Source organism: Terrapene carolina, unplaced genomic scaffold, assembly GCF_002925995.2.
Source record: "Terrapene carolina triunguis isolate 2854851 unplaced genomic scaffold, T_m_triunguis-2.0 Scaffold629, whole genome shotgun sequence".
In the NCBI taxonomy this organism is placed as follows: Eukaryota; Metazoa; Chordata; order Testudines; family Emydidae; genus Terrapene; species Terrapene triunguis.
In genome coordinates, this window is record NW_020664980.1 from 3,848,491 (window position 1) to 3,871,540 (window position 23,050).

General features: G+C 41.8%; 1 protein-coding gene across 5 annotated transcripts in view; it reads left to right on the top strand.

Annotated features, from left to right (window-relative positions):
• The first annotated feature begins 3,798 nt into the window (after window positions 1-3,798).
• NR3C1 (nuclear receptor subfamily 3 group C member 1) overlaps window positions 3,799-23,050 on the top strand; it is a 168,233-nt gene continuing 148,981 nt past the window's right edge. Inside the window, exons 1-2 of one of the 5 annotated variants that reach the window (XM_026659410.2) lie at window positions 3,799-4,185; window positions 6,796-7,966. In XM_026659410.2, the coding sequence (XP_026515195.1) occupies window positions 6,810-7,966 (1,157 nt within the window). In that variant the 5' untranslated portion in view covers window positions 3,799-4,185; window positions 6,796-6,809. Of the gene's footprint in view, window positions 4,186-4,211; window positions 4,397-4,939; window positions 5,008-5,378; window positions 5,481-6,795; window positions 7,967-23,050 lie in introns of those variants that run through there. The other 4 variants (XM_026659409.2, XM_026659412.2, XM_026659411.2 and 1 more) reach the window with 4 other exon arrangements.

The following is a 23,050-nucleotide window of genomic DNA, read 5'->3' on the forward strand; positions in this document are numbered from 1 at the left end:
CCACCAGTTTTTTTGCTGACAGGAAGCATGGGGCATGTGTTTTATTTTAGGTTACAAATCCATTGCATCATTCCCAAAAAGTGTAAAGGCCTGCACTGCAGTGTCATTTCATATTTGGCAGTCCAAAATGTTTTTTAGGATAAAGGTAATTATACAGAAATGTCTCTAGGTTTTAAAGTGCCTTTGACCAATAACTGTGACGTGAATTAATGTGAAATTGACTCATTCTATGCATTTACACAGTATATTTAGATATGTATTAATATCCTCATTGAAAATATAACATTTCAAAAACATTTGAGATAAAAATCTTGTCTGTTTTTAAGAGTTCAAGGCATTTAGCTGCTTGTCAATTTTTAGCTAAGAAACCCTCCACCCCCAAATATGCCCCCTCAACATCTAAAAGCATGGAGGAGACAAATATTTCTTTGCTTTCTGGCCACATATGTTAAACAACTTTAATTCAAATATTATTACAATTAGTGCTTACAGTGCCTGACACATCTTGCTTGTGAACAGTACAATTCAAATCCAAGCATCATTTCAGCATTTTCCTCCAGTTTTTTTCCCTGCTAAAAGAAAAGTCATTAGTCACCCATGCTCAAAGACTTAACCATCACTTTTCTAGAGAAATCAGAATAGATTAAGATGGCTTTCTGACTTACAATACTCACACAAATATTCCTAGATCTCTGTTATCCCCTGTAGAGGCATGAGACCAGAATGCTTTATTTAAAGGTCAGCTTCTGAAATCACGAGTAAATGACCAAGTCTCTCATTTTCTACTAACAATGAAAATCGGAGTTTTTAAAATCTAAAAATGGTGGGCAGAGATGTCATGAACCACATGGGCCTGCAGATCTTAATCTTTTTTTTTTTAATGGAATCCTTTTCAACATGCTATAATAAATATTCCTTTTTATTTAACATCAGCAAGCTTAGGAAGGGATACTAACAATATTAGTAGAGAATTACAGGTGCCCAGGTACCATAGTGCTTAGGGCCCTGTAAGGACCTAGATAGAAAGAGAGAATTATGGCAAAGATTTTCAAGATGTCTACTGATTTTATGTGCCTAACGTAAAACAATTTAAAGAAGCCCTATTTTTCAGAGGGTGCATATCACTTATTAATCACTTTTTAAGACTATGGCCAATTGTCTGTTAGTTTGATTGTTATCTTCATAGCTGGACAACTGCTGCTTTTTCACACACACAGATGTATCAGTCATCCCCAGGAATTATAGCAAGCCCACCAGAAAGAGAGGATCACCTGCCTTACACATCCAAAGAGGCAACACATTTCCTATAATTTCTTACTTCCCAGGGGCCAGTATATTCCTGGGATATTGTGTTTAGTGTCAGTGTTTTTCTTTAATCTTTGTTTCTCTTTTGCAGTTTCCTATCAGCCTGTGTCCTGCCTTTGCAATGGGATGAACTTGATAGTCTAGCTGGGCTCCAACTTCTGTGATCCCCATAACAAGGTGAATAAACTTTAGCTGCTAATTTGAAAGGCATATCTTAGTATGTTTTGTTATTTTTTTACTATTTGAGCAGTATCTCTTCATGCTTTTACCCTCCACTATCTTAGTTCATCTGTTCAGAGCTTGTTATAGCTACTTCAGTGAAAGTAGTGTACAAACCATCCACTCCTGTGGAAAAATTTACCTAAAATCATGGTTTTCCTTCTTGGGAAGTCCTGCTACGCATTCCATGAAGGCAATGGTGTTTGGAGCCCTGCAGAGTTTGCAGATGCAAGGCCTCCGAAACATACATATCCAGGGGATGCACAAGGGATCTGTGGAGAAAAGTGACAACTGCTGTCTTTACACTTCATCATTGCTGCCTCCTGTTGCCATTGGCTAAGCCCTCCTGCAGCTGTTCATCAGCAGCCAAAGACAGGGAATTAATGCAACTCCCCCCTGAACCATATAAACTCCCAGGGATTTCAATCCAGAAATGTGGCCAGCCTACAGAAGACTGACATGAGAGAAGTGCTGAAGTGAGAGGACAGTGCCCTGCTTCATTCCAGCCCTGCTCTCCCCCCCCCCCCCGCAACTGTTCAGAGCCCCAACTCAAAGGGACATCTGTAGGATCCCAGAGAAGGGAGAGAATGATTCTGCAAAGGGTGGGGCCATTTCTAGTAGGAAGGGAACAACCCTGCTTGATGAGAATGGCTAAACTGTGATTGATTATGAGGGGGCAGGTCCTCAGTGTCTCCCCCAGTCTCCTTTCTCTCCACCCTCTTCACCACTGTCTTCCCTCCACTAATCTTACCCTTCATGCATCATTTTTTATCTTCCTCCTCCATGTTTTATCCCCTATACATCCCCCCCCCCCCTCCCAGATTTGGACTCTTGTTCTCTTCAGCTCAAGTTTTAGTATCCTAGAGTTGTCCCCAAATTTATCCCATTGCACCACCTATTCTGGACTTTCTCTTCAATGCTGCCCGGAGCGTGCAGCAGAGATAGTGCTGCTACTTTGAAGAAATGCTCTTTAGTGCTACTGAAGGTAGAAACATATTAGGGCTGAAACAGCATTAGTCCACCATCTATCACTGATTTCCCTGACCCCGCAAGATCTGTTAATCCATTTTAGGGGATAGGCTTGACCCGTAGCTCCAATAGGAAGAAGTGGGAGCTGTCCAGACGACAAACAAAAAATTAACTTGAACAGAAAATCTGTTTAAGCTGAGGTCTGATGATGGTGTAGCATCCAGGACCAGATGTCAGAGACAGCAGTGACACACAGAGGGAGTGATTTGGTTGCCCTTAGCATTGAGATTATAGTTGAAACCATAGGAATGGATGAGTTTGCCCCGGGAAAGACTGGAAGAAGAAGAGGAGGGGACTGAGGACAGAAGTCTGAGGGACAGTGACAGGGAAGGGGAAGAGAAGGGCTGGAACCACTGGTGGAACAGCTGGTGAGGTAGGATCAGAGGACAAGGCAGCCACAACAAGGGGTGCGTGTGTGAGAGAATATGTGAAAGACAGCAAGGAGTGATTAACCTTACCCAAGGAAGCTGATAAATGAGGAACATAGATCAGGGGTTCTAATGTTCAGATACCTAGAGCCCTGCAAATCTGCGGATCATTTTTGCGGACTGGATGCAGATACAAATTCTGTATCCGCGCAAGGCTCTACAGCTACCCTGGTGACAGGCATGCGGGAAACACAACGGACATAGCTATAAAACCTTCCCCCAAGTGTAACAGGGAGAGAAAGTGGCAGCCTCCCCCGATGCAAAAAAAAAGGGGGGGGTGTATATAAGCCGCTTGCAACCTTCTTCCCCGCCCCCCGCAAAAAGACGGAGTCTCCCCTAGGAGCGTGGGTCTCCAGGCACCTCTCGGGCGGGCGGGGGTCTCCACAACGCAGACCCGGGAGCAGCCCTGCCGCTCCCCCGGGCTCCTTCCTTAGCCCAGGAATAAAGTGGAAAGGGGAAGAAACGGGGCCGCCGGTGGCTTCCCCTCCAGTGACCAACCAGGGGCTGCCTCTGCCCTGAGAGCCGAGCCGAGCCAGCCCAGCCCCACCAGCCAGGAGCCCGAGCCCTGCGCAAGGCCAGCTCCGCCTTGCCTAGCCGAAGCCCCCCCATCAGCAGCGCTGTCCTACCCCCGCCAGGCCAGCCCCCGCCCAGCCAGCGCTGAGGACGCGGAGGCCCCGTCCCAACAGCGGGGAGTGGGGGGCGCCTCGGCCGCGCGGGGAGGGGGCAGGAGCGGAAGGGGAGCGAGGAGAAGGAAGCCGCAGAAAGGAACTTGGGGGAAAGCAGCTCGCAGGGTCGGGAGAGTTTGTAGCGGCGGGAAGGGGAACGAGGGAGTAAAGCGGCGCAGAGCCGAGGGCGGCTCGGGCGCAGTTGACCGGCTCAGCCAACAGGTTGCACCGTTCTCCCGTGTGCTTCCCCGGCTGTGCCCCGCGGGGCCGTGCGAGCGCTGACTGCCCCTCTCCGCCGAGCGAGCACAGCGCTGCTTCCCTGCCTCAGTGCGCTCCCGCCGCCGCACGTCTGGGAGGAGGCGGCTGCCGCCGTCCTCCATTTTGTGGCGGGGCCGAGCGCCGCTGGAGTCGCTGGCTGCCCGGGGCAAGGAGGGACGGTCGGTCGGTCCGGGCTTGAGGCGCAGACGGGAGCGGGCGAAGGCTGCTTAACGCCGCCAGCGCCGGCTGAGGACGGCGGCAGGGGCGGGAGGAGTGTCTGGGTAAGGGGGGGCAGACTCGGGTGCGGGGCTGCTCGGGCCGGGTGGGATTTCGGGCTCTCCGCTCGCAGGGGCGGCTGTTCCTCCCCCTCCGCTCGCCCCTCACCACTCCTCCTTCCGCACGCCGACTTGTTTATTCCTCCCCGATCGCCGCCGCGGCGGGAGCCATGGACGTGGGTGGTTAGAGGCGCCAGCGCCCCCCCTCCCGGATAAGGTAAGGGGAGTTTGACGGGGGGCTCCGAGCCCCACAGGGGGGGAAGGGGAGTAGTGGGGGGAGGGGTGCCTCCCGTTTTGGTGACCCCTCAAACTTTTTGGAAACTGTGGGGAGTCGCGTCCTCTGGGGGGGGGGTAGCTCCGCCAAGCGCCCTCCCTCCGAGCCTGTCAAGAGCACGGGGCTGGGCTGGGACAGGGAACCCGTCCCTTTCCTTGGGGCCGCGTTACCGTAAATCGTCATCGTTCAATCCGGAGGTGGGACAAGTAAAGCCCGTGCCTGGCTCAACCCCTTTAAGAGACCGATTTAAAGGCTTCTTGGGGAGAGGTTTTGAATCCAGCAGATGGTTTTGTATTTGTGCCGTTTATTTCCTCCCCGAAGATTGAGCCCCCTCCGTTCTGTTTGGGTTGATTGGTATATCTTTAGTGCCCGATGTTCTTGGGATCGATGAAGAATTCCCTGTCCCCGAACAAACGTGGCTGCTTGCTTGATCTTTTTCTGGGGTTGGGGGGCAAAGAAAGGGAAGAGCCAAGAAAGCGCCCGAGACGGCGACTTTTGTAGCAATAGCTGGCGTTATTTGGCAGAAGTGGGCGTGCCAGGAGAAAGCTCAACAGGTCTTGACACATTTCTCCTCTGAAAACGGCTCTTCCTAAAGGGGGATTTTTATTTCAGTTCAACGAGTCTAAATATTAGCGGACCCCCCCCCCCTTTATCTCTCCCACTCTCATTTAAACGGAATCGTGCAGCTAGTTTTTTTGGCATGCGGGTTATTTTGGACGGTTTATTGCGTTGTGACATTGGGTTTTTGCAAACTTGTCAAATGCAATAACTCCAGTTCTCTCCTTCCCTCCACCTCCCCTGCTCCCCTCCCACCACCACCAGAACCTGTTTTTTCCCCCCGATGTATGTTGTGGCGTTTACTTTAAATGGCCGAACAATAGTTTAGTGTCGCTTGCAACTTTTAAAAGAGAGGATGTTACTGAAGGACTCGTTTCGATTTTGCACTCGCTGTTTTGGTTTCGAGTTCGGTGGCAGCTGTCAGGAAAGCGGCGTGGAAATACACTAGGCAGCATTTGTGTGTTTGTACGTACGTACACGTTCTCACCTAAACACCCTGCAAGGGGTGGGGAAGCTAGAAGATTCTTCTGTGCAATATTAAATCGTATTTTAATGCTTTATGTTAACTTTATTTGGGGCATAAGAAAGCTCATGCTTTTAAACTTCTGGGGGGAGGGGGAGGGTTTATCCATACAATTACATTTTAATCCGTGTTGCCTTAAAGTGACATTTGAAAATATTTTTGCGCATAACAGACTCCTATTGACTGTTGATTGCAGTCTGAACTTTTTGTGTACAGAAAGCATGAGCTGCTTCATACAGCAATAGCAGGGTGGCTTATTTTCCTGATCAGTATTGGCCCCAAAGTGAGGAGGGTTTAAAATTAAGATGGATGTAAGTTTATTGTGGACAGTTTAAGAGAACGTGATATGCTAATTATTTCAACACCTTAAGTGAACGGCAATGAAACTGATCGTAAGCACAAATTTTAAAGAAGGAAGTATGCATGGTTGAAATTTACATAGTAGTGTTGGATGTAATCAAAATAAGACTTTATTTTTCCTTTAGATGTTTATTGGAAGATCAGGAAATGAGGGTTGTATTTTTTTTTTTTAAGCTTCCATTTTGTGTTCAGATTTCAGGGTATATAAGTTACATTTGAGAACTCTTTGGGAGCAGCGATCATCTGATCGGAAGTTAGCAAACTTTCCATCTTTTATATATATATATTTTTCTGGTGGAAAGGTTACAATAGTAGATCAGAGAGCGGTAATAAAACAATTGGGTTGTGTGTCTAGTCAGGCAGTGGGGAATTTGTGAGGAAGCAGTTGGAGAATTCTAATATTGATTTACCCATGCCAGCAGATGCATCTGAACTCTCCAGAAAAAGGGGAGATTCATTTGGAAAGGGAGGTTGTAATAATATATTCTCTTCTAAAAAAAGAAAAGTGCATTTGAAGCCTAACTCAGGTTTTAAAAAAACAAACACAAGCAATTGTAACATAGTTAATTAAAGACATTATTAATCTGATATTCCTTCAGTTGGACAGATGAATAGCTGAGATAGGTGGAATTGTGAAAAATTAATCTTGAGGGAGGGAGGGGGCAAAGTCAGTTTGCTTGCTATTACCACAGAACCAGAGTTCAGAAAAGCTTTTAAATATAGTCAACATGATAGTTACCAGCAGTCAGATTTGTTCAGTGACAGCGAGAAATGTTTGATTTTACACAAGCCTATCTGCTGTGGCTAAACTAGGTTCACCATGCTGCTAATCTGGGTTTTTTGTGTTGTGAAAACATTTACTACTGTGCTAACTGGACAAATATCTTTCTTCTTTTAATAGCCAGTGTTAAAATAATGGACCCCAAAGAATCACTAAGCCCCTCGGATGGGGAGGAAGCAGGGAAAAATGTGCACTTCAGTGACAGAGGAAGGACTGTGATGGACTTTCATTCAACCTTCAGGGGTGGAGCTACTGTCAGGGCTCCTGCATCTACATCTCCCCTGCCTGCCTCTTCTCAGTCGGATTCTAAACAGCAGCCTGTTTTGGGTGACTTTTCAAAAGGACTAGTAAGCAGTGCGCCTCAGCCGGATCTTTCCAAGGCAGTGTTGCTCTCAATGGGACTCTATATGGGGGAGACAGAGTCAAAGGTGATGGGAAACGAACTTGGATTTCCACAGCAGGGCCAAATTGGCATCTCTTCTGGGGAAACAGATTTCAGACTCTTGGAAGAAAGCATTGCAAGCTTGAACAAGTCCACAAGCCTGGCAGAGGGCTCAAAGGGGACAGTATCTGTTGGGGTGCCCCTTGAGCAGGATTTCCCAATTATGGCTAACAGCAATCTCCCTTTAGACCAGGCTGGCACTAATGGTGGCAACTTGAAGTTGTTTTCTGAAGACCAAAGCACCTTTGATATTCTGCAGGATTTAGAATTGCCACCAGTGTCACCAGGTAAGGAACCAAATGGGAGCCCATGGAGACTGGACCCATTGCTAGATGAAGGGGACTTGTTGTCTCCTATGACTGCAGATGAGGCATTTCTCCTGGAAGGAAATGCAAGTGAAGATTGCAAGCCTCCCATTTTACCAGACACTAAGCCTAAAATTAATGAGCGTGGAGATCTTTTACCCAGCCCCAAAATGCAGATGCCTCAAGTGAAGAAAGAAAAGGAAGACTTCATTGAACTCTGCACCCCCGGGGTAATAAAACAAGAGAAAATGGGCCCAGTTTATTGTCAAGCTAATTTTACTGGGTCTAACCTAATGGGTAATAAAATGTCTGCCATTTCTGTCCATGGTGTCAGTACTTCTGGAGGACAATTGTATCATTATGACTTGAATACCGCATCTCTCTCTCAACAGCAGGATCAGAAACCAGTTTTTAATGTCATTCCGTCTCTTCCTGCTAGTTCAGAAAATTGGAATAGGTGCCAGGGATCTGGGGATGACAATATGACCCCCTTGGGAACCCTGAACTTTTCTGGCAGACCTGTTTTCTCTAATGGCTATTTGAGGTAAGAGTAGTTTTATTTCTAATTTTATTAAAATATTAGAAATATAGCTATTCAGCATTGTAATTTATATGTGCTGACTTATCTTTAAAGTTCGTCATCTTTTCTCTCATTCGTAACCCACGGTTTTCATAGCAGACTTCATTTCTCATACGCAGTATAGAAGAAAAGTGATTTTATTTGTTCATTTTTGGGTGCAAGAAAATTACTGGCATCCTGTTTATAAAGCACACTATAAGATAGATTACTTAAGGGGGAAAAATGAAGACTCAATAGCGATCTACTGCACAAAACGATTCAGACCAATTTGTAAGCATATGCAAAAGCCATTTTACTTTCAGGAATTAGGGGTTTAATAATTAATTCTTTTTTTTTTTTTTTTTTCTTTTCAATGTTACTCTGAATGTTAAGCACAAAATAATTTGCTTGTTGGGAAAGTTTGTAAAGTTAGATTTTTAAATTGAACTAGGTTTATCTTGGTGTTGTATTTACAGTACGCAGGACAACAAAATTCCAAGTATGAAATCCATAGCAGTTGTTTGTTTAATACCCATATCTTTTATATGTTGCTATCTGCAGTAAGATTCAGCTGCATCTGGCAATCCAGGTTTGCAAAATTTAACTGTGGAACTGAATCAGAGGAACATTTTGATTCACAAATAAAAATAACCATTTTGTTAAAATTGATGCTAACACTCCAAAAGTTATTTTAGGATGGCCTTTTAAAAAAAGTATCTGTATTCCTGAATTAAGGTCTCTAATGGCTGGGAATAACACTTTTCACTCCTGGATGAGAGACATACAGTAGTGCCAGCTTTTTCCCAAACTTTTTCAGTGAGCAGCCATCCATTTCCTCTTTACTCATTCACACTACAGTAGGTGCTTGACCTAACCTTAGTAGGGACACCTATTTTAAAGTGGTATGGCTTCAATAGTTCTTTATTTCTTATACAGTATATATTCATAGGAACATTTGTTTAATGAGTCTGTCTCAATGAATTGTCAGCTTTCACTGAGTTTTTGTGTAGTCTGTTTTAGAAATCTACAACTATTGGCTTTATGCATAAACACTTTTTATGAAGAAAACCATATTTGATTTTTTGGGGGGGATTTTTGATTTTCAGACTGTATTCATTTTCTGTTAGTTACAAGTTAGTGCCTGGAGATCTTACTGGTGTACAGTAAGCTGCACCTTTTCCATTCACATTGAAATGAGACATAATTTGCTTATAGTAGTTTTTTTGTTTATTCAAGTATGTGTAGTTGATGCTTCAGGAAGTGACCCTTTTACCAACTTTGTTCCTGGAATTCCTTGGCAATATTGGATTTTTTAAAATCATAAATGTCTTTTTCTTTGTAAGAGTTTTACAGCAATTTGTAGTGTAAAGAACCTGGGAAATTTCAGAGAAAGCTACTAGAATTATATCAGAATGGAAATACTGCTCTTTGAATATTTAGAGTCCTTGTATCATTCCTTTTGATAAGTTAGTTAAAAGTATTTGGTGGTGGTAGCCCTTGAGACTATTCTAATTTCCTTGCACGTTAAAAAATAATCATACGTTGCATTTTATGGTGACCATTATAAAACTAATATGTAATCGAATAAGAAAAAACAAAGCTTTCAAATTTGGGATTTTAACTTCAGTAGACAAGTGTAGAAGAATCCTACTGTAAAGATCCACATGGAAATAATAATCTATAAATTAACGCTATGTAGTTGTCAGACTACCCTTATAAGGTTTTTTTTCTGCATCATTAGTGGATTTTTTTTTCTTTTTTTCACTTTTATATTACAGGGTGAAGTTAAGGATGACTACAGTTTGGTTGTTATGAATAGTTCACATTTATGAAATACATTAGTTGGATGTATTTATGTTACTTTTTATGTATTATATTTTTAGTGTTCTTTTCTAGTAGTTTGTGTGTATAATGTATGTAGTCCAAATTAACTAAAAAGCGCAGCATTTCATATTTGTTGCTGCTGCTATTGTGAGGCAGACTTAAGCAATGTGTTTAAAATTTTCCATTGGGAAATACTGTATCTCACTAATCAAACTCTATACAAGGGTCCAGTGGAGCCCCTTGAAGGATGGGACCCATAAGAGAAGGCAGGGTGGATTGAGCTAAATCAAAGCGATTGAAATCACTGATTTTAATTGGGTTTTGCATTTGTACTTTCTAGTTATTTGCCTAAAGAGAGATTGATTCTCACTATTTGGCAACCATTAAAATATGTTGTTTGCAACTAAATACAGCCTTTACAATAGATTTGGTGCTTCTTTTTGCCGCGGTGGATTTGATTTAAATCAGTAGTCAGGAAGACTCGCTTTAATCATGGATTTCTACATAAAAGTGCATTCTTGTTGGTTGTTACCAACCTGAAGATCCTGCATGTTCAGACATGTTCCTTTCATCATCTTCAACGCAGCATCCTCCTGAGAAGGAACACTTCTCATGATGTTGTTTCATTCAGGCAACCAGGCCTTGCATTTCTTTGTTGCACTGTTTGCATTTTGCATGCATGCCTCTCTTACCCACAGGTAGAGGAACTTCATTAAAATATTCCCAAACTTGTCTCTTTTACAGCCTGCTGCCATTATAGGTTTTCCCTTCTAGTGAGAGAATGGTATGGTAGACCTCAAATCAATGAAGGCTACACTCAGAAAGACCTCAAGACTTCTGGAATATGCTGCTCAAACAGTTTCACTTTTGTTTCTCCTGCCTGTCCCTCCCTTCTCACATTTATCTCCAGACTTCTTCTCCTTGTCCAGCTCTATTCCGCCCCCAACAATCTTCTATTCATTGAACTTTTTTTGAAACTTTTAGAGAGAGGCAAGGGATTGCCTCTGTGTACGCAGATTTGCAGAGGGACAACAGAGTTGAGGTCTGTTATTTCTCACCTCTATATATTATTTATTGATTTATTTAAAAACATTTTTGCTGTTATCTCTGGAGTCACAAATCCGCAGTTTGAGAACTGCAAAACTAAGCATCTCTGATGGTATCTTGTAGACTGAGCACTGAATCCCATTGGGTAGATAGAAAGATTAACCTAAATAATCTATACAGAAGCCCCTGGAACCCCATAAGATTGGGTCCCTAATCCATGAGCTATTGGAACTCATTTACAAAACTTTTCTTAAACTTTACATGAATATATTGTCTCATACTATAGAATTAGAATTTATAATCCCTATTCCATGATGAGATATCTTTGAGCTATAATGTATCTTAATTAAAACTATGTTTAGGTAGGTTTTTTCCTCAAAAAGCATTTTATCAAAAAATCAAATTTAAATTGAAAAACACAAATAAATCTATTTATTTATTTAAATCATTGATTTTTATCCACCCTGCTTTTTGCTAACCAGGAGGATGCACATCTATCACAGAAGCTAATTTGGATGGAAATTCAAATTCAATTAAAAATGCCCTAAAGTGTCATTTAAATTTTTTTATTAAAGAAAACTACCTTAAAAGTGTTTATACATACATAAGAAAAAAAAGTTTAACAACGTGCATTTAAAACAAAGTATGATCTGTAGTTCGTGACCTAAACTGATTGTTTCTGATCACCATGTTCTTCAGGATTTTAAAACTAGTAGATCTCATCCTCTCACACCTAGTTTTAAGAGGAAAACAACTTTTCCGCTCTTTCAACTCCCAATTGGTTTCTTAACTTTGCATGAACTAGTCATTGAATTGAACTAGCTGATTAAACTGAATAATCTCTCTGGACCTGCAGAAGAGGCTACTGCGGTCAAAAGCTGATTTATTAGTTCAGCAAACTCTGGTTCCAGTTCAGCGGTCTGACTGTCTTTAAAATTTGGCAGCAAACCTACTCCTTAATATTTTTTGTACTTAATTTAAATGATTTGAATAGATGTAGGCCTTAATATAGGTTGTCACTTTCAAATTTAATTTTAAATAGTTAAATTTAACCTGCATTTAATTTAATAAGAAATCCAATTTTATTTTTTTAAATTATCTATTGTTTTAATCCACCCTGCCAGATAAGAATCTATAGGGTTGTAGCCAGACATTAGCCTTGACCAATGCCATCTTTAGAACAAAACTGGTAATCCATCATTGTTCAAATGACAAATGGTTTATTTAAAAGTGCTGACATTCCCACTTCCCACAGGACTTCATTATCTGTCATTAACTCTTTCTTTCTGCATACTTTGAGATGATGAATTTCCCCCCAAATGAATTTAATTAAGACAGAGAAAGGAAAAAACTTTTGAAACCAGTAGCTGAATTTTTGTCAGTAAACCTCAAATCTCCAAATGCAGTCTGAGGGGGAGGTGAGGGTAGAATGCCTTCTTACTCTGATTTTAAATAGACTACTAAAATTGTGAATCCAGTCCCAGAAATATGTTCTTTATTGTGTTTTGTTTTGTTTATTCAATTGAAAATGAGACTTTCACTATTTTGTTTTTTAAAATTGTCCTTTAGTCTCTAATGAGTTTTAGGTGCAGTTAAAATAATAGAAATTCTGTTTCTTAAGTGTTGACGTAGATGTGTAGTCCAGGCTTTTGCTGGTTTAAAAATTGATGCTTTATAGACAAGACTTGCCAAAGGTAAAAAAAATATAGTCCTGCTGGTCACCTGTCACAGAAATAAAGAAATAGCTGCCAAGAAGCCTTTACTCTCCTTATTTCTAGAGAAACTGGTTCCTTTAGGTCAAGGTTGGGATTTTGACTGTACTTACTATATTGATGGGGTGGAGGAGGAAAATAGCTAAACCTATGTTCCAAAAAAGTGCTTTGTCAGTATTTTAGTCTATGGCTTGGTTTACTCTTAAAACTTATACCAGCATCACTTCGTCAGTCAGGGATGTGAAAAGACTACACAACCCTAGTGACATAAAACCCCAGTGTAGCTGCAGCTATTCTGACAGAAGAGTGATTCTGTTGGCATAGTTAATGTAATTTGGAGAGGTGATGTTCCTACACCGTTAGACAAAAACCTTCTGTTGATGTATGCTGCATGTAGAGGGTTATGCTGGCATAGGGTCTTGTGTAGACATATCCTCTTTGTTTTTAGCATAGTTAATCTGTTAAGTATTGATTAAACATATATGGGAAGGAAAGTTAAGCTTCTCTTTTGGTCAAATGGTACTTAATCATGTCATTTAATGAAAACACTTAATTCTGACTTGGTCCCTAGGCTTGCAGTCTTGAATTGGGGTAAGGCAATTTTTAAAATATTTCAACCTCTTAGCATATTGTCTTACAGGGGGATCAGTGGTACTCAGGACTTGGAAAAGTCCATTTGCCTATGTAGAGTATAAAGCTTTAGAAGGTGAACGCTGTCAGTTTTCTGCAGAATCTAAACTTTAAATTAAGAAAATTCTAGACCTTATGGTTATGAAAATAGCCTTCCAAATGTGAACTGGGTGTAACTGATGCAGTACTGTATTCCTAAGCCTGCAGGCAGTGTGCTCCTTTGCTTCTGCTGCTCCTCAAAGTTTTCCAAGCTGTAGCACAGCAGCTTTTCAACTACTGATGTTCGGAAGGCTTGCAGAAGCAGGAAAACTGATGAGTCATAAGAATGGCCATATTGGGGCAGACCAAAGATCCATCTAGCCCAGTATTCTGTCTTCTGACAGTGGCCAGTGCCAGGTGCTTCAGAGGGAATGAACAGAACAGGTAATCATCAAGTCATCCATCACCTGTCGTCCATTCCCAGCTTCCGGCAAACAGAGGTTAGGGACACCATTCCTGGTTAATAGCCATTAATGGACCTATCCTCCATGAATTTATCTAGTCTTGGCCTTCACAGCATCCCCTGGCAAAGAGTTCCACGGGTTGACTGCATTATGTGAAGAAATATTTCCTTTTATTTGTTTTAAACCTGCTGCCTATTAATTTAATTTGGTGACCCCTAGTTCTTGTGTTTATGAGAAGGAGTAAATAACACTTCCTTATTTACTTTCTCCACACCAGTCATGATTTTATAGACCTCTATCATCTCCCCGCTTAGTTGTCTCTTTTCCAAGCTGAAAAGTCCCAGTTTTATTAATCTCTCTTCACTTTCACTCCTCTGCTGCTTATGAAAAGTCTGAGCATCAAGAGAGATGAGTTGTAGCTATTAGTTGGGCAGGAAGAGTCAGAAATCATGCTGAAGTGGAGGAATTAGTTGAAAAGAAAGAGGAAATGGATATAGGCAATTGAGAAGATACACCTTGATCTCTTACAGAAAAAGGGGGGTGAAATCCAGGGGGAAATGTATTAAACATGGTTGGGTGAATAGTATTCACTAAATATATTTTTCAGTTAACTTCACTGAATAATTTATTTTTGTGATGTGTGATTGGCTCAAATATATGCCCTAAATACCAGTGAAACTTGTACTACTATCAATAAATACTTTGTATAGTTCAGACTGCCCTAATAAAAAGTTAACTTCCAAAACCATTACATTGATAATGTTACACTTAAATCCACTACATGACTGTGCTATTCCTCTTAGATGCAGACTTGGCTCTGTGGGACATAGCATGGTTTAGTGTTTCATCCTGTCTAGTAGGCCTGGAGCTAGAAAGTTGTGTACACTTTTTCAAGCCTTGCTGGTCCTAACGTTGGTAGTGCGTCTGTTGTTATGCCCTGGATCTGCTAATCTGTCCAATGCTAGAAGACATTAGGGGATAATGGCTAATGGGAAAGGTAAGGAAGGAGAGAAGAGGCCAAAGACCATAAACGAAGGAAAAAATGGAAATGTATGTCCCATTAGGCACTGTTTCTCTGGTCAGTTGCAGTCAAGAGGCGTTGCCTCCAAAAACAAACAAACAATCCCATGTGGGTATTGGCAAGAGGAAGGAGTAATTAGGAGAGGCATGAATCACCTGACTTCAGGTAAGAAAAAAAAAATAGGGGTTTAACTTGTATTTAAAAAAAAAAAAAAAATTGACCCGTTCTCATGTTGATCTCTAGCGAGTCTTCTGACATGAATTTTTGCTGCTCCTCCTTTATACGCATCAACTGCTGTCTGTCTTTTTGGTGCCTAGGTTCTGCTGCTAGCTGCCTGACTCTTCAAAGCTAATTGTTTCAGGAAATTCAGCCTCATAATGTGAGAGTGGCTTTTAGAATAATTAGTGCTAAAGAGAGAACTAAAAACATCTTTAACTGAGTACTTGGTGGCTCACTGGGTTTTCAACATTCTATTTATATAGTCTGCAGTGGATAAAAATCAGAGTCCTTAAAGTGATGTGCTTGATAGGGGAAAATGTGATCCACCACAGGATCTAAGCACAACTCACCATTTTCTCATAGAAGGCATAGGTGGACTCCACTGTGTCAGAGCTAATTTGTGCTGATGTTGATGTCAGCAGCCTCATAGATTCTGGGATGTTTGGATGAAAAATGAAAGTAGGTTGTTGGACAGAAACTTACATGGATTCTAAAAGTGTGGGGTGGGAGGATCGGGGGGGGGGGGGAATTAAACAGTTTAAAGACTTGAATGACATTCCTGCCTCTGAGGTTCCTTTGGCTAATTCTTTATGGATGATAAAGACTACCCTTCCCCACCTCATTTTTTAAACCTAAACCCACTTTTGAGTTAGCTTCTTCAGTGAATATAGCTAATCTATAACATGACTGTATTTATAGTGTGTTGGTTCTATGGCACACATGCTGAAATGTATCCTTTTATACAGAAGTAAACTTGTTGAAAGAATAGATTTATTGCAGTGTAGGAGAATGCATTTAGGACTACAGTGTTTGTCTTGATTATGTGAATTTGGTGGAATAATACTATATATATAGTTTTAAAAAATACTGTGGCATTTTTGGCAAAAAGGGATTGTATCAGGAATTTTTTAAAGCACATGACTTAAAATATTATGAAACTCAGGGTATTTACATTAAATGATCAGATATGCAAGATTTAATCCATTTTTGTCCCCCTGTGCTTGAAATACTCAGTTGTACTAGGAGGAGGGCTGAGTAGGTTTGTAGGAAAAGCTGTATAGGCCTGACTAGAGTTGTTATAGTAGAGTTGTTCCAGTACAGTGATCTCTGTTTGTTTTCTATATTTAAAACTAGGTTTAAACAATCTGATTTTTCTGCATGCTGTGTTGTTTATACTTTAACCATTTTTAAATAGTAGATGGAACTTTTACTGCTTAGTTTTACTCTTCAGCTGGGGATAACCATAAAACTACAATTTAAACAAATCCTATTTACTTATACAGGGGGAGGGAGGGATAGTTCAGTGGTTTGAGCATTGGCCTGCTAAACCCAGGGTTGTGAGTTCAATCCTTGAGGGGGCCACTTAGGGATCTGGGGCAAAATCAGTACTTGGTCCTGCTAGTGAAGGCAGGGGACTGGACTCGATGACCTTTCAAGGTCCCTTCCAGTTTTAGGAGATAGGATATCTCCATTAATTAATTAATTAATTGATACAAGGGATCGGCAACCTGTGGCCTGCCAGGGTAAGCCCTTTGGGAGGCCTGGTCGGTTTGTTTACCTGCCGCGTCCGCAGGTTCGGCCGATCGCGGCTCCCACTGGCTGCGATTCGCCGTTCCAGGCCTATGGGGGCTGCGAGAAGCCGCGGCCAGCACATCCCTCAGCCCGCGCCGCTTCCCTCAGCCCCCATTGGCTGTTTCCCATTGCTAAAGGAAGCTAAAGCCAGTGGGAGCCGCGATCAGGTAAACAAACCGGCCCGACCCGCCACGGGGCTTACCCTGGCAGGCCGTGTGCCGAAGATTGCCGATCCTTGACTTATACAGTTTTTCAAAAAAGTCAGTTGTGTGAAGCAGCAGTTACAAGTATGCGTACAATTAATGTATTAAAGATTGCTGCCTTTTACACTGTGCAATTTAATTGTCTGATGGATACAGACAAGCTTCCGCCTCTACTTTTCCTATAATTTTTCATGTGTATTCTTCAGATAATGTGTGGATTTCTAAAGTCACTGTGATTTATTTTCCTTAAGAGTAACCAAAAATAAGTTGTCAATTACTTAGTGCTATTTGCAGCAGAATTAAAAGATCACATCTAAAATTCTTAAATAAGCACTTTTGTATGAATTATAAAGTCCTCTTTTACATTCTCGTATGGGAAAACATCTAGAAGTCCAGGGAAGTTTTTCAGATTTGCCCCACCTGGCACCATGCCACTTAATTTAATAATAAATAAAATGATATTCAATATACTGTTTTCTTTTGACTTCTATTCTTATTCAGAAAATGAGCAGAGTGATTGTCTTTGGATTCACCCTTACTTTTTTTTTTTTAAAGAATTGTGACGGGTTGGATCACAGAAACCCCCTTGGGAGCTGCCACCCGATGTGCCAAGACTACCCCTGCTTCTGTTTTCCCTGCCAGCTTAGGGCTCCAGCACCCTGTCTTGCTGAGCCAGCCACTCCTGTCTGGCTCCAACACAGACTCAGGGTCTGAATCACTTGTCCCAAAACTGCAAGTTTACCCAAAAACAGCTCACAGGAGTGTGCTTGTCTTTAGCACTCAGATGCCCAACTCCCAATGGGGTCTAAACCCAGATAAATCCGTTTTACCCTGCATAAAGCTTATGCAGGGCAAACTCATAAATTGTTCGCCCTCTATAACACTGATAGAGAGATATGCACAGCTGTTTGCTCCCCCAGGTATTAATACATACTCTGAGTAAATTACTAAATAAAAAGTGATTTTATTAAATACAGACAGTAGGATTTAAGTGGTTTAAAGTAGTAACAGACAGAACAAAGTAAGTCACAAGCAAAATAAAATAAAATGCGCAAATCTATGCCTAATCAAACTAAATACAGATAAGTTCCTCACCAGTTCCAGCATGCTCCCTTTTACAGGCTAATCTCCCTTTAGCCTGGGTCCAGCAATCTCTCACAACCCCTGTAGTTACTGTCTTTCTTTTCAGTTTCCTTCAAGCATCCTGGGGGGGTGGAGAGGCTCTTTCTTTAGCCAGCTGAAGACAAAAAGGAGGGGTCTCCCCCAGGGTTAAATAGACTCTCTCTTGTGGGAGGAGACCCCCCTCCTCCCTCCTATGCAAAGTCCAGCTCCAAGATGGAGTTCTGGAGTCACCTGGGCAAGTCACATGTCCCTGCATGACTCAGTCTTTACAGGCTGAAGCCATTGCCCACATGGAATCTTGCATGTCTCCAGGAAGACTTCTTATGTGGATTGGAGCATTCCAAGATGCATTGTTCCCTGATCAGGTACTTAACCTGGCGAATTCCTTCCTAAAGAAGCTGACCAAATGCCTCCCAAAGCTTTCTTAGAAACCAAGCAAGCATACAGCCCATATTCTTAACCTCAAGTAGAAAATGATATATATATGTACAAATAGGATGAATAGATATAGTAGACCATAACCTTTACGGAGATATGTTACCTGGCACAGGCAGCACAAAACATATTCCAGTTATGTCATACATACATTTATACGCACCCCCTCCCCATAAAGCCTTATGGGGTACACTGTCACACCCTCCCCCTGAACTTACTGCCAGAGACTTGGACACTGTCCATGGCGGAGGCAGTACCTGTAAAATTTCTGTTTGTTTTTGGTCACACTCCCTTTCAGTACCTTGAAACCATATGATGTCACTCCTAGGGGTTCTAGCCCGTTTTGGGGTTCCTGGTCCCCAGATGCTTGCAAACAGGTAGGGATGTAGTATTGCTAACAGAATGCAGGCAGCAATATCCGTTAAAGTGGGGGTATCTTGGCATTTAGCCACCAATGCCATGAGGCGGTGTGCCTCAGTTTCCCCTTCTACACAGCAGCATGGGCCCATTATGCTTTTGCTGCTTTTTACAGGTATGGACTGTAAAGTAACCTGCTGGTGGGGCTGTCTTGTTACCATCCCCAGCATGTATAACAGCTTCTTCCACAAATTAGGTATGTTCCACGTCTTTAAAGGGTTTACCACTAGTGTGAATTCTTTTATTTTATCCCATAGGTGAATTAGCAAAAGACACAAGGTTAACAGCAAATCTACGGTGGACAGGCTTCGTTCACTCAATTTGACTTGTTTAGCCCCTATTGCATTTTCCCAGTTCTTTATGCCCTCTGGTAGACACTCTGATGCAGATTCTTCTGCCTCTTTGGGGAAGACTTCTAGTTCCGGCATGTGCTTGGGTCTTTGGCCAGGACAGGGTGTACTACGACCATGCTTGCCCTCGGCCCCTCTTATTCAGAAAATGAGCAGAGTGATTGTCTTTGGATTCACCCTTACTTTTTTTTTTTTTTAAAGAATATTTTAAATCACATAAAAACAAGGGCCTAAAACTAGTTTTGTTGGTGTTCGTTAATATTATGCAGTATAAAACCACACCACTTGTAATAGGCAGAATTTAAGGTATTATGTTTAGTTAAAAAAACCTGTATGTGCTGTTAATTTGTATACAGTAAACATGAATTTGAATCCGTTCAGCCCATAGCATTCATATATTTTATGCCTGAGTAATTTGAGCCAGATTCTGCCACTCTTATTCATGTTGACTAGTACCTTATTCTGAGAGTAGTCTCAGAAGGAAGATATTACCAAATGTGCATAAGGGTGGTGGAATCTGTCTTTTGATAAAGCATTACCCATTAACATACTAACCAGTATTTTATTTTGAAAGTAGGCAGTACTTGTATTCTGAAGTATCTTTCACTGAGTTTTGGAAGCTGTAGGCCAGATCCTGGCCCCCAGTACGGTTCCTTTGTGATAGGCCCCTCTGCACAGACTATCTGAGTCTTCCTGGGGAATCCCTATGTGTCATAAAGCTGGCATACCTGTCTCAGCAGCACCTTCTCCTGGTACTTCTGGCATAGGGGATATGTCGGTGCACCTGGTGCAGGGTCTGTGGCTAGAAAAAGTTGCACTTTGGTGATCCCTAGCTACCAGAGTGGCTCCTTTGGGGCCACTGGAGCTGGATGCAAGTTAGAGCAGTATTAAAGATGCTGTGACTCATGCTAGGGGCCAAATGATGTGTTTGGCAGCCTCAAGAATCTGAAGGGAATTTACTCAACCTGTAGTTTAAGCCCCATAAGTAATCTAAAATATATCTGTTTATATTTTTGTCTGAGACTTGCCATGAATACGACAGGAGTTACTGTTCCTTTTGATGCTTGTGTATTACTATTTCTTTAGCTCCAGCAGTGTTCTTATGACTGGACAAAACAGTGTGTCCCTGACGTACAGTGTTTATAACTATAGCTCTTTATTAAGGTTTTAAGGAAGGGAGGGTGGAGCACAAGGTAATGCCCCCAATGGTAGAAGATTAAAAATCTGGAAAAGTAGCCCTACCTGCTTTTTTGGCTACTATTTTAAATTAATGGTGACATAGGATAACTCTTTTAGAGAAGGGAATGTGCGGTCTTTTTTTTTAAACTTAGGGCAGGTCTACACTACCGCAGGGATCGACGTTCTGAGATCGATTCACTGGCCGTCGATTTAGTGGGTCTAGTAAAGACCTGCCAAATTGACTGCAGATCGCTCTCCAGTCGACCCCTGTACTCTATCCCTGATGAGAAGAGTAAGGTAAGTCGACCCCCTGCGGTGTAGACCCCGCGGTAACTAGACCTAAGATACGTCGACTCCGGTTACGTTATTCACGTAGCTGGAGTTGCGTAGCGTAGGTCGATTTACCGCGATAGTGTAAACATAACCTTAGTGGTTTCAGGGATTAATTTGGAAGGAACCGGTAAATTAAAGCTAATGAGTGACATGTACGCATTGAGAGGAGAATAAACTAGCATCTCTTCTACATAATGAAAAAGAAAACTACAAATTTGAGAATAGCTAGTAGTCATCTCTTTTGTTTCTCACTTAGCCTGGAGTGCTACAGTATAGAACATTTATTTAGTATTTCTCTTTTAGGGCAAAATCACTCTCTCTGACAGTTTTGTCTCTTCTTAGATTTATTTTTGGTCTATTCAATCCCTTTTCAGAGAAATAACACCAGTGGACCATCCCTGATAATTTTTACTTTAATCTTCATGTGGTTCTTGTGCTGTTTGGCTAAGTTCTTCACCCTTTTTCCTTTAGTGCAGTATTACTTTAGTATATTCGTGTCAAGAAAAACACCACAAGGAATGGCTGGCGATGGTTTAAATATTTTTCAATGAACATATTTTTGGCTAATGTCTTGTGCATATGTTACATATGAGTCTGTCTTGAAGAAAAATTAAACCTCTAGTGACACTATAAATTATTTAGATAGCTCATGTCTGCTAGTAAAAGCAGAAGTCAATTACACCGGGAAGGAAAAGGGCCTGTCCCCTTTCTTAGTGAGCATGTCAGTTTAAACATAACTCTGAATCCTGACCCAAGTTTTGAATTCCAAACTTGTTAAAAGATTACTCTTGATTCCAACTTTTCAAATGGTAATAAGACACCTTTTTAAAAACAAATGCTTTTAGTTATTCTTCGTTTGGCTACAGCTAATAAAATACTGTCTGGATAGGATAACTGTTCATTGGTCAAACTCTTAATTTATAACTGTTAAAAATAATGCTTCCAGTTGCACCCTTAGCAGGAAAAATATAAATGTGTAACAGGAACTTAATCTCCAAGGGTTTTGGATAAGCCTTCTCACTATTTCTGTCTTTAACTATTTAGCAATTGCTGTGTCTCATAAGAAAACATCCCTTGTAAAGGCTTAACTTTCAGTTTGTTTTATGATCAGAAGCGAAATTTAAAAATGTAAAAGTTCATTTGGTCACCAAGATGTGAAAGCTACTGTTGAAATGGCCACTTGTCCACAAAATGATTTGTCACGTGTTGGTTGGAACTGTGAAGCATATATGGAAAACTCTGATGATCATATATTGAAACTAACATTGTATCAGCCTGTGCTATAGAAACGAGGTTTTAAAACTTGCAACAACAAAAATAGACCCTGATTATTTTTTCTTTTGTATTAGATATTTGTCTAGGGATGGATATTGCTGTCTTGCTCTTGTTTTGCCTTTGGAAACCAGATGTTCCACTTAAATATTTCATCAGGAAAAAAATCATTAACATGCATAAATACTGTCTAGAAGTAGATATGATTACTTTAATGTAGCCTGATCTATCCTACAGAATTGGGTTGATGTAAGTTGCCTTATGTCAAGCATCTAAACTACAGCCTTGCTCCCACTGATGTAAGGCCTTGTCTACGCTACGGGAGGAGATCAGTCTAAGTTATGCAACTTCAGCTACTTATCCCGGGGTCCACACTATGCTATGTCAATGGGAGATGCTCTCCAGTTGACTCCACTTGCACTTCTTGTTCAGGTAGAGTCCTGGAGTCGACGGAAGAGCGATCGGAGATTGATTTAGTGGGTCTTCAGTAGACCCGCTAAATTGACTGCTGACGCATCGATCGCCACGCCTCGATCCCCCAGTAAGTGTAGACAAGCCCTAAGTGCTCTACTATATCGACATAACTCCATTTCCATGAGAGGCGTAGGGCTTATGTCAGTATAGTTAGGGTGACACAGTGTCTGTGTAGACACTGCATTATTTACATCAGCTGGCTGTTGACTGTTATTCTTGTCAGTTTCACTGCTGGTGCTGGAGCTGTGAAATTGACAAGAAAGGCTGTTAGGCTCTGGGCTGTGAACCCTGCATGGGTTCACAGCTTGGGTTGCCATCCTGGAGCTGGTGGGGAGCTCCCAGCTGGGCTGCTGCCCGGACTCCCTACTCCCTGCTGGAAGCCCAGCTGCCCCCCTGAGGCTCTGCTCCCAGAGCCTCTGTGTGTGTGTGTGTGTGCTGGTGGTGAGATCTGCGCCTGGAGCCCAGGTGACAGCTCCATGTGGAGCTGAGAGACCCGGTGACAGCCTGGCTCCTGGCAGGGAGCCTGGACTCTCTGCGCCCCACACTGCCCCTCTTAAGTCAGTGGAAGCACTCCTCGTGAGGACATGCACCACCGGCAGAAGGAGGTTTATGTGGACATAGGTCGACTGAAGTTTGTAGTGTAGACATGCCCCTAGTTTCAAAGGTGATTTATGCTGCTTGTAACTGATGTTACTTGGTAAAGGAGTTAGGTATGAAGGGAGAAGTGGTTCTTACATCAGTAATCTAGATTTAGTTAATGTCTTTCACTACTTCATTTCATTTGAGGGAATGTTTGATTCATAAGGTTTTGCATAG